Source organism: Bison bison, unplaced genomic scaffold (genome assembly GCF_000754665.1).
Source record: "Bison bison bison isolate TAMUID 2011002044 unplaced genomic scaffold, Bison_UMD1.0 scf7180017864381, whole genome shotgun sequence".
Classification (NCBI taxonomy): Eukaryota; Metazoa; Chordata; class Mammalia; order Artiodactyla; family Bovidae; genus Bison; species Bison bison.
The window spans coordinates 748,186-760,417 of NW_011494953.1; the positions used below are offsets into that span (position 1 = coordinate 748,186).

General features: G+C 42.1%; 1 protein-coding gene across 1 annotated transcript; it reads right to left on the reverse strand.

Moving 5' to 3' along the window:
• Window positions 1-1,598: 1,598 nt before the first annotated feature.
• On the reverse strand, window positions 1,599-1,919 carry LOC105001327 (cornifin-like). The gene has a single exon (XM_010857543.1). It carries the CDS (start codon window positions 1,917-1,919, stop codon window positions 1,599-1,601), a length of 321 nt encoding a protein of 106 aa, XP_010855845.1.
• Between the last annotated feature and the right edge of the window lie 10,313 nt (window positions 1,920-12,232).

A 12,232-nucleotide genomic window follows, 5' to 3' on the forward strand; every position in this document is an offset into this window, starting at 1 on the left:
CTACCCGCTCAGTTAGTCCCACCCTCTCCTTTCCCTGTTGTGTCCCTAAGTCCGTTCTATATATGAAATAGATAACTGAAAAGGACCTACTGTATAGCACAAGGAAATCTACTCAGTCCTCTCCGTAATGGCCTATATGGGAAAAGAATCTAGAAAAAGAGTGTACACACACACACACACACACACATCAGTTATATGATTCACTTTGCTGTATACCTGAAAAAAACACAAGATTGCAAATCAACTATACTCCAATAAAAATTTAAAAACAGAATATGAGTCAGAAAGCCTTTACAGAGTGTATCAAAATAGAAGAATCACTTCAAGAAACTAGAACCCCTCTGATCATTACTGTTATTTATAGTTAGAAGGGAGCAGACAAAGAAGGACTTGAGTAGAAGGGTTAATCACACGAGGCCCATGTGTCAGATCATATGAGCATGTAGCTGCTTATAATCAAATGCCTCCTTGTGTGGGTAAAGTAAAAACTAGTGAAGAAAACCAGAATATCAGGTTCAAGAATGTAGGAATGATGTTTTTGAAAATTTTTTATTTTTACTTTACAGAACAATTACTTTAGAATGTTGTAATGGTTTTTGCCATACACCAACATGAATCCACATTAGGTATACATATGTCCCCTCCCTCCTGAACCCTTCTCTCACTACCCCACCCCCACCAACCCCACCCCTCTAGGTTGTCAGAGAGCACTGGCTTTGAGTTCCCTGCATCATGCATTGAACTCCCACTGGCTATCTATTTTATATATGATAATGCATATGTTTCAATGCTATTCTTTCACACCATCCCACCCTCTCCTTCCCCCACTGTGAAAGACAAATATCATATATTAACACATATGTATGGAATCTAGAATAGTACTGATGATCCTACTTGAAAGACAGCAAAGGAGACACATTTAGGAGTGACGGTTTTTGGAATAAACTGGAGTCTTGGAGGGAGTGCACACGGGCTTGGAGGTGGCTTGGAACAAGCAGAACTCAGTCCACTGCCAGAGAAGAAATCTGCTCCAGGTATGGCTGCCTGAATGACAGGCTCTGATCTCTATTACACTATAGCTATTGCCATTCCAAGGATGCCCCCTAAATGTAATCACACACACACACACACACACACACACACACACCCCTATAGAAGCCCAGGGTACCAGAATTAGACAGATGTTATCTATACCAACTCCTCTCTAACTGCAAGTCCTATTCATTATGGGACAGCAAAGAATGGGGCACGGTCAGCCAATGACACCAACATCCAGGAGTGTGCTTAAAGGTGTTTTAATAGAGGTAGAAAGGGAAAGAGGTATTTCTTCAAATCCAGCTTCTCCCCTCCGATGAACCCCAAGCAACTGAGAACCAGTAAAGCTGCTAAGGCCTTCTGCAGAACGCAGAGCTCAGAGGACCGTTCAGAGTAAGGAAAACCTCATAGCACATATTTTTAGGATGCAAACAAGAGAGGCTGTGACTCAGGGAGAGAAAATACTCATTGCAAGATCTACACAATGAAGACAGAGAAACAAAAGGGAGAAAGGTGTTCAAGATCCGGAGGTTGGTTCCTCAAGGGCATAGCAGTGGACCACGTTACTTCTGGTTGACCTTCTGCTGGTTTGGACCTGGAATGACCACTGAGGGGTATGCCTCAGGCACCCTGGTATTTCCAGGCTGAGGGACGTTGGTGTAGACTGGCTCCGGATCTCTGACGGGACATGGCTCCGGAAGTGTGGAATAGCCTTGCTCGGGAATCTTGGTGTCCGGTTGTGGAACCTTTGGAAGGCACGGCTCCTCAGTTATGGGAACAAATGGTTCCTGAGGTGGAGGTGGAGGCTGGCAGGGCTGTTTCACCTGCTGCTGCTCAGGCCCAGGGGGTGGGGTGAAAGGCTGTTTCTGCTGATATGAACTCATGCTTTAAAGAAGGCTGGACCTAGAGACAGAAAAGCAGACTTAGTAGTTTAGTAAAACAAGGAGGAAGCCAAGTCTAATGACAAATATCTTAATTTCATGCCCCTTAAGAAACAAAAGCTTCTCTTCTCTTTATTTTTGTTTCCTTGAATTTGAGAATCAAAGGAAACTGAGGATTCCTGTACACTTTCAAGAGGAAAAGTTTAAAGGTGGTTTATTTTGATCCCATGGGAGTGGAGCCTTTCTCTTTGCTTCCTTTCTTCCTGTTCTTTTCCGAAAACCTACATTAGCCACATAACATAACTTCAGGTTCCTGTGATTGATTGAAGCCCTCAGTTTACAATCAATTGAAAAAGTGGTAAAGTTCAAAATCTGGTGTCTACCCTCTCGTATCCCTCACATAGAGTGCCTCAGTTCTCATAGGAAAATCCGTAAGCCCACACAATTCTGTCTATGAGCTTCTGTTCACATTGTCTTCTTGGTGTTTGTTTCTGGAAGTCTTTCCATTCTGTTGTTGCTTGTCCATACACGCTCACCCCTCATGGCTCTCCTCCCGGATCCCGTCATCTTTCTCATTCTGACTCAGCACAATACCTGCCTCATCCTCTCTATTCTATGTGCAGTATTTTTTTGTAAATTACTCCTATGTATTACATTCTCTGATGGATCATAGGTTCAAGGAGTAAAGAAAAGTGTTATCTTTTGTACATCCAAAGTGCCAATGCAGTGCCTCTCGATTTTGCAGAGTCTAAAAATTAATAAAAGAGAATATTAAAATGTCACTAAAATTGCCCTGAACATGAGCTGCAGTCTATATCCTCCTGCCAACTGAACAGATGGTCAACAGAAACTATTCCCCTTTTCTGACCCCAAATTCCACAGCTGTAATCTAAGTGAGAAGTCAGAAAGATCTATAGTCACCTTAAACATAAATTACTTTGCATTTAAAATAAATATGTCACATCATGGCAAAGAGATTTTAATCAAAATACAATATCATTGGGCAAATATTAAGAAAATCCATGTGAAGAGTCTCACCTGATGTGAAGAAACGTTTGAGTTGTCTGGTCTCCTGGGTCTGGTGAGAAATCTCTGGCCAGCTGGCACTTTATATAGAATATGAGCCTTGCCTTAAGGAAGTGGGATTTGGGGGTGCTAAACTGTCTTCATTCCAGCTTTAGTGGTGAAAATCTCTGGCTTAACATTTTGTGGGGCACTCATTGTTTGACGGTGATGTCACTTTGTTTGACGGGTCTGTTCTCACTGTCTACCATTTGTAGTGTGGTTGCTATGGGAAACAGGGTTCTTGGGTGGTGATAAGTTAAATCAGAGTGAAACTCCAGGCTCCTGGGACCAGAAATAACCATACCTGTTTAACAGGACCCTAATATTTAGTTCAGATTAATTTTGTTGAGCATTTTAATTTCCTGAGTGAATGTGGAGATGAACAATAGGCATTACTGTGTCTCCTGGGAGGCCATGGGAATGGTAGTAATAAGTGAAGCATCTGATATTCCATCTCTTAGTAAATCCAAACCTGGGAAAGGAAAGGAAAAGTTAAAATGTCTGCTTTGGAAATGCTTCCCTCTAAAGGGCCTTAAGATGCCACATTGACCATGTTGTGCATGTCACTGGGGATGGACAGTTAAGACTGGATCTGTCCAGCATGTTGGAAAAGCCCTAAGACTCTACTTCTCATGGGATCTGTGTTTTTGTGGGCAACAAAGAATAAGAAAGTCTGATTCTTTGAGTTCATGAACCAGCCACATCCTCTGATCAGGATAAGGTGAAACAGAGGTCACTAACCCAGGGTTGACCTCAATGCACAATCTCTTACTAGGTGTGGCCCTTAGGAAATTCAAACATTCTTAAAATTCAGGTATGTGGATGGCTCCTCCCTTCCCACTGCTTTACCTCTCTTATCTCACATTAACCTGAGTCCCAGGCACAGCACCACTGCTGCTGCTAAGTCGCTTCAGTCAGGTCCGACTCTGTGCGACCCCATAGACGGCAGCCCACCAGGCTCCACCGTCCCTGGGATTCTCCAGGCAAGAACACTGGAGTGGGTTGCCATTTCCTTCTCCAGTGCATGAAAATGAAAAGTGAAAGTGAAGTCGCTAAGTCGTGTCTGACTCTTAGCGACCCCATGGACTGCAGCCTTCCAGGCTCCTCCACCCCTGGGATTTTCCAGGCAAGAGTACTGGAGTGGGGTGCCATTGTCTTCTCCGAAAGAAGCTGAGCAAGTTGAAGTTGAAGCCACCACTGGGATCTCCTTTATTTAGTTCTCCAAAGCTCTAATTACACTTTAGCCTCATCCATTGTCTGGAAGATGCTCAGTCAATGTGCAATTATTGTTTTCCTTGATAGATGCATACGTTCATAGAAGAGAGGGAGGAAGGAAAGATTGAAGGAAAGAGGGAGAGAAGAAGGGAGTGAAAGAAGAAAGGGAGAAATGAAGGAAGAAGGAAGGAAGGGGAGAGAGAGAGAAAGAGAAGAAAGCATTATTTTAGAAAGATATACATGAAGTGCTTGCGTGCATGCTAAATTGCTTCACCTGTGTCTGACTCTTTGAGACCCTATGGACTGTAGCATGCCAGGCTCCGCTGTCCATGGGGATTCTCTTGGCAAGAATATTGGAATGGGTTGCCATTCCCTCCTCCAGGGGATCTTCCTGACCCAGAGATCGAAACTGCATCTCTTGCATCTCTTGCATTGGCAGGCAGGTTCTTTACCACTAGTACTGCCTGGGAATCCCATGAACTGCTTGAACAACCATAATAAGGTGACTTCTTAGAAATGATTCACTATCTTATGACAGGCTTAGCAGTATGAGTTGAAAAGGTGCGGGTTCGTCATGCTCTTGCCCTGCTTCCTTCCCCACCCGTGTCCTTCCCTCTCAGCTACTGTCTGACCAGCATGACCCTCTAAGGTGGTGCCAGTGTCACTGTCACATCTAAGCTCTAGTGTCTGGTGTCACTTCAGGTCTCCTCTCAGGATTGTCCATGTCCCTCCCTTTCCTAAAACCACCTCTCAGAGCCCTTGACACAGGAATCTTTGCCCAAATCTTGCTGCTCTCCCTGGGATTCTTATTTCCAGAGAAACTGCTTTCTGCTCCTCTGCATGAATCTGGGTCTTCCTCATGTCCTAAACTGATTATTGACTTTGGTTCTAGAAGAAATTCCTTTTTCATTTCCTGACTCCCTTCCCTGGTGGACTCTCTTTTGCTCTGTCCTAATCCATGCCTTTTCACCGTAACAAAAGCCTCTCTGGCATCAGCCACCAGCCCTTCTAATTTGCCCACACTATTGTTTCTGTTTGGACAAGCATATTCACTGGCTTGGTGTTGACGCGCTTTCTATCCTTCAGAGAAGTTTGGTTTCTTCACCAGTGCTATATACATTAAGGAAACTGACCCCTATAGAGTCACATTGTTAAGGGAAACACACAGTAATTGGCCAAAGACAACCCAGAAATTAATCCCATCACCATAAGACCCAAGACTTTGAGCCACGTGGCAGAGCAATCCTCCTGGGTTTCCTTACCCTCCTTCTTTCCCCCTGGGTGCCCCCCTCCCAATAACATCTCTTGCTTTGTCTCCCCAATATCATCTCTGGTGTTTCTCCTCACAAGAGCCCACTTTCAGGCCCTGGAAGGGGTCCCCTTTCTTGCAACAGCATTGCTTCTGATGGTGATGCACTTAAATGTGCATTACTTTTTTTAAACACCATCCTTGTAGAGAAGGGGGACAAGAAGAAGCAAATGTAGAAAAAACTTATTGAAAATGTGTTCATTTCTCATTTTCCCAGTACCCCTCGACTCCTCCACCTCCAGAGGTACCTTGATCTTTTCCACTGGACCACTTTCCAGGGGCAGAAGGCTGCAACTCTTTCCATATCAATGGCCTGTGTCTTGCTTGGGACCTTTATATGCATGGTTTGGGGCACTTTAAACACTCTCCAAATCTTCTGGTCTTGCCTTTTCCCAGCCACGATTGTATGAAATTCCCACACATTCCCTCGGGTGATGTCTTTCCTTTCTTGATCCTAGGTTCCAGAAGGCCACAACATGAGATGTCTGTGGGCATTTTTAATGCATTTGTAGAAATGCAGGCTGGAATAGTTAATGCTTCACAGCCACGCCTTACCACTGGAAAGCATGAGTTGATAGACAACGCTTCCCCCTTTCATTCCCAGAGAAAACCCTTCTGAAACACATTTTTTTTCATATTTAATATGCATAACTAAATATGAGTTTGGACATGTGCAAACACCTGTAACATCATCTCTACAGAAAGGAACATATCCAACACTTCCAATGTGTTCCCTACTCACCATTTTGAAGTGTGTTCCCCACTCACAGTATTTTGTGGTGAGAAATTTATGTATTCTCTTAAATTTTAAGTACACTATTATTAAGTAGAGTTATTATGTTGGAGAACTGATCTCTAGACTTTAATCATATAGCATAACTGAAACTTGATATCCATTGAATAACAATGCTCCGTTTGCCCTAGTACTTCGCTCATAGAAAACACCATTATACTCTCTGCTTCTGAGTCTATTTTAAATGCCTTCTGTAAATGGAAACATACAGTATTGTCTTCATGTAACTGGCTTATTTCACTTAGCGTAATGTTCTCCAGGTTCATCCATGTTGTTGAGAATGGCAAGATTACTTTCATTTTAAAGGGCAACTATTCTCCCATTTTGTTTAGGTCCGTATTTTCTCTATTAATCTGCTAATGGACAATTGTATTGTTTCCATATCTTGGCTACTATAAATAGTGCTAACAAGAACATGGGTGTGTAGCTACCTCCTGGAGATGATGATCTAAATTCTTTTGGATCAGTTCAGTTCAGTCACTCAGTTGTGTCCGATTCTTTGCAGTCCCATGGACTGAAGCATGCCAGGCTTCCCTGTCCTTCACTAACTCCCAGAGCTTGCTCAAACTCATGTCCATAGAGTTGGTGATGCCATCCAACCAACTCATCTTCTCTTATCCTCTTCTCTTCCTGCCTTCAATCTTTCCCAGCATCAGGGTCTTTACCAATGAGTCAGTTCTTCGCATTAGGTGGCCAATGTACTGGAGCTTCAGCTTCAGCATCAGTCCTTCCAATGAATAGTCAGGACTGATTTCCTTTAGGATGGACTGGTTTGATCTCCTTGAAGTTCATAGGACTCTCAAGAGTCTCCTCCAACAGCACAGTTCCAAAACATCAACTCTTTGGTGCTCAGCTTTCCTTATCATCCAACTTTCACACAATACATGACAATTGGAAAAAGCATAGCCTTCACTAGATGGACCTTAGTTGGCAAAGTAATGTCTCTGCTTTTTAATAGGCTGTCTAGGTTGGCCATAGCTTTTCTTCCAAGGAGCAACTGTCTTTTAATTTCATGGCTGCAGTTACCATCTGCAGTGATTTTGATGCCCAAGAGAAAAAAGCCTATCACTATTTCCATTGTTTCCCCATCTATTTGCCATGAAATGGTGGGATCAGATGCCATGCTTTTAGTTTTATGAATGTTGAGTATTATGCCAACTTTTTCACTCTCCTCTTTCACTTTCATCAAGAGGCTCTTTAGTTCCTCTTTGCTTTCTATAATAAGGGTGGTGTCATCTGTGTATCTGAGGTTATTGATATTTCTCCCTGCAATCTTGATTCCAGCGTGTGCTTCATCTAGCCTGGCATTTCACATGATGTACTCTGCATATAAGTTAAATAAGCAGGGTGACAATATACAACCTTGATGTACTCCTTTTCCAATATGGAGCTAGTCTGTTGTTCCATGTCCAGTTCTAAAAGTTGCTTCTTGACCTGCATACAGATTTCTCAGGAGGCAGGTGAGGTGGTCTGGTACTCCCATCTCTTTAAGAATTTTCCACAGTTTGTTGTGATTCACACAGTCAAAGGCTTTGGTGTAGTCAGTAAAGCAGAAGTAGATGTTTTTTATTTTTGGAACTCTCTTGCTTTCTTGACGATCCAGTGGATGTTGGCAATTTGATCTCTGGTTCCTTTGCCCTTTATAAATCCAGCTTGAACATCTGGGAGTTCATGGCTCATATACTGTTGAAGCCTGGCTTGGAGAATTTTGAACATTACTTTGCTAGTGTGTGAGATGAATGCAAATGTGTAGTAGTTTGAACATTCTTTGGAATTGCCTTTCTTTGGGATTGGAACAAAAACTGATCTTTTCCAGTCCTGTGGCCACTGCTGAATTTTCCAAATTTCCTGGCATATTGAGTGCAGCACTTTCACAGCATCATGTTTTAGGATTTGAAGTAGCTCAACTGGAATTCTATAACCTTCACTAGCTTTGTTAGTAGTGATGCTTCCTAAGGCTTACTTGATTTCACAATCCAGGATATCTGGCTCTAGGTGAGTGATCACACCATCGTGGTTATCTGGATCATGAAGATCTTTTTTGTGTAGTTCTTCTGTGTATTCTTGCCACCTCTTCTTAATATCTTCTGCTTCTGTTAGGTCCATACCATTTCTCTCCTTTATTGTGTCCATCTTTGCATGAAATGTTCCCTTGGTATCTCTAATTTTCTTGAAAAGATCTCTAGTCTTTCCCATTCTATTGTTTTCCTCTATTTCTTTGCATTGGTCACTGAGGAAGGATTTCTTATCTCTATTTGCTATTCCTTGGAACTCTACATTCAGATTGGTGTATCTCTCCTTTTTTCCTTTGCCTTTCACTTCTCTTTTCTCAGCTATTTGTAAGGGCTCTTCAGACAACCATTTTGCCTCTTTGCATTTCTTTTTCTTGGGGATGGTCTTGATCATGCCTCCTGTACAATGTCATGAACCTCTGTCCAGTTCTTCAGGTCCTCTGTCTCTCAGATCTAATCCCTGGAATCTATCTGTCACTTCCACTATAATCTAATCCCTGTAATCTATCTGTCAATTCCCTTATAATCATAAGGGATTTGATTTAGGGCATACCTGAATGGTCTAGAGGTTTTCCCTGCTTTCTTCAAGTCTGAATTTGATAGTAACGAGTTCATGATCTGAGTAACAGTCAGCTCCTGGTCTTTTTTTTTTTGCTGACTGTATAGAGCTTTTCCATCTTTAGCTGCAAAGAATATAATCCATTTGATTTCAGTATTGACCATCTGGTTATGTCCATGTGTAGACTCTTCTCTTGTGTTTTTGGAAGAGGGTGTTTGCTATGACCAGCACATTCTCTTGGCAAAACTCTGTTAGCCTTGCCCTGCTTCACTTTGTACTCCAAGGCCAAATTTGCCTATTACTCCATGTATCTCTTGACTTCCAACTTTTGCATTCCAGTCCCTTATAATGAAGAAGACATTTTTTTTGAGGGTTATTTCTAGAAGGTCTTATAGGTTTTCATAGAACCATTCAACTTCAGTTTCTTTAGCATTAGTGGTTGGGGCATAGACTTGGATTACTGTGATATTGAATGGTTTGCCTTGGAAATGAACAGCAATCATTCTGTCATTCTTGAGATTGTACCCAAGTACTGCATTTCAGACTCTTTCGTTGACTATGAGGGTTACTCCATTTCTTCTAAGTGATTCTTGCCCACAATAGTAGATATAATGGTCATCTGAGTTAAATTCACCCATTCTAGTCCATTTTAGTTCACTGATTCCTAAAATGTTGATGTTCACTCTTGCCATCTGCTGTTTGACCACTTTCAATTTACCTTAATCCATGGACCTAACATTCCAGGTTCATATGCAATATTGTTCTTTACAGCATCAGACTTTACTTCCATCACCAGTCACGTCCACAACTGGGTGTTGTTTTTGCTTGGCTCCATCTCTTCATTTTTTCTGGAGTTATTTTTCCACTCTTCTCCAATAGTATATTAGGCACCTACTGATCTGAGGAGTTCATCTTTCAGTATCATATCTTTTTGCCTTTTTATACTGTTCATGGGGTTCTCAAGGCAAGAGTACTAAAGTGGTTTGCCATTCCCTTCTGCAGTGGACCACGTTTTGTCAGAACTCTCCACATGACCCTTCCTTCTTGGGTGACCCTACACAGCATGGCACATAGTTTCACTGAGTTAGACAAGGCTGTGATCCATGTGATCAGTTTGATTAGTTTTCTGTGATTGTGGTTTTCATTCTGTCTGCCCTCATGGAAGAGGCTTATGGAAGCTTCCTGATGGGAGAAACTGACTGTGGGGGAAACTGGGTCCTGTTCTGATGGGTGGGGCCATGTACTAATGGCCCCTGTAATCTTTAATCCAATTTTTAACAAGATGGCAGAGTAGAAGGTCATGTGCTCATCTTCTCCTGCAAGAACTCTAAAAGAACTCCAAAAGTAAAACTCGCTGCTGAACAACCATTGACAAGAGAATGTTGGCTCCCCCCCAAAAAAGAAACCCCACATCCAAGAGCAAAGGAGAAGCCCCAACATCATGGTAGGAGAGGCAATATTGCGTTTAGAATCATACCCCATACCTGCTAGAGATGTTTGGAGGGTTCAAACAAAACCTTATGTGCACCAGGAGACCCTACAGAGACTGAGTCAGACCTGCCTTTGAGTGTTTGAGTGTCTCTTGCAGAGGTATGCCTCCACAGTGGCCTGCCACAGGGGCAGGGGCTCTGGGTGCAGCAGACCTAGGTGTGGCACAAGCCCTTTTGGAGGAGGGTACCATTAACCACACACAGCTGCCAGAACTTACACATGACTGGGGAAACAGACTCACAGAGGGCACAAACAAAACCTTGTGTGCACCAGGACCCATGAGAAAGGAGCAGTAACCCTACAAGATATTGACCCAGACTTGCCTGTGAGTGTCCAGGAGTATCCAGCAGAGGTGTGGGTTGGTGGTGGCCTGCTGCAGGGTCAGGGGCACTGAGTGCAGCATTGTGTGCATGGGGCCTTTTGAAGGAGGTTGCATTATCTTCATTACCTCCACCGTAGTTTGCTCTCAGGTCAAACAACAGGGAGGGAACATAGCCCTGCCCATCAACAGAAAATTTGATTAAATTCTTTGGATATATTCCCACAAATGTGAAGCCAGATCATATGGTAGCTCTATTTTTGTTTTTCTGAGGTATGTCTATACTTTTTCTGCGGCTGTTTATTTTACATTCCCACCAATGACGTATAAGAATTCTAATTTCTCCTTAACCTCAACACTTATCCTTTATTCTTTCAATAATATCTATTTGGAATCACAGAATTGCCAGAAATGATCTTGAGGAAACAAACAAACAAACAAAAAAAAAAAAACAAGGCTGGAGGCAACACACTTTCCAATTTCAAAATATATTACAAAGCAGCAATAATTAAAACAGTATTGTACTTCTATAAAGACTTATAGACCAATGGAATAGAATAGAAAGCCTAGAAATAAATTCACATGTATACAGCCAACCAATCTTTGACAAGGGTGCTAAAGACACATAATATGGAAAGAATAGCCTCTTCAACAAATGGTAATGGGAAAAAGGGCTATCTACATGCCAAAATAATAAATAAATAAAAATTTGGACTTTGGACTCGTACTTCCCACTACTTACAAGAAAACATAGGGGAATACACTGGTATTGACAATGATTTCATGGATTTGAAGCCAAAAGCACAGGCAACAAAAGCAGATAGTCATGAGAAACTACACCAAATTTAAAAACTTCTATACAGTGAAGGATCAACAGAGTGAAAAGGCAGCCTACAGAATGGAAACCATATATCTCATAATGGATTAATTTCCAAAATATATAAGGAACTCTTACAATTCAGTAGAAAAACAAATAACCTAATTTAAAAAATAAGCAAAGGATTTGAACAGACACGTCTCTGACAGAGACATACAAATGGTCAACAGATATGTAAAAGATGCTTAACATAATTAACTATCAGATAAATGCAAATCAAAAAAATTATCAGGGAAATGCCCTTGATGGCTGTCTACTTTGTTACATATTCTTTGTAACAAATTTGTGTTTTCTTTGGCCTAGTTTCACTCTTCCTTAATCCCTTCTTCCTCCTCTGTAGGACTACATTCTCAAAGAAGAAATTAGTTGCACATAAGACTTTATTGTAGATTCTGTTCTGTGGGGATTCAGGCTGGGACATATCACGAGATGCAAAAAGAGAGAGAAGACTGCCCCATGATGGAAATCATTGCCTAGGTCAGAGAAATCATGTGATGGATCAGTGTAGGAAACTTGAAATTGACCTAAAGCACCATTTTAGAGGCCCCAGTGGCACCCAACTCCAGTACTCTTGCCTGGAAAATCCCATGGATGGAGGAGCCTGGAAGGCTGCAGTCCGTGGGGTTGCTGAGGGTCAGACACGACTGAGCGACTTCACTTTCACTTTTCACTTTCA

Excerpts from the sequence above, each read along its gene's own strand:
- LOC105001327 (XM_010857543.1), bottom strand. The coding sequence starts at position 1,919 with ATGAGTTCATATCAGCAGAAACAGCCTTTCACCCCACCCCCTGGGCCT.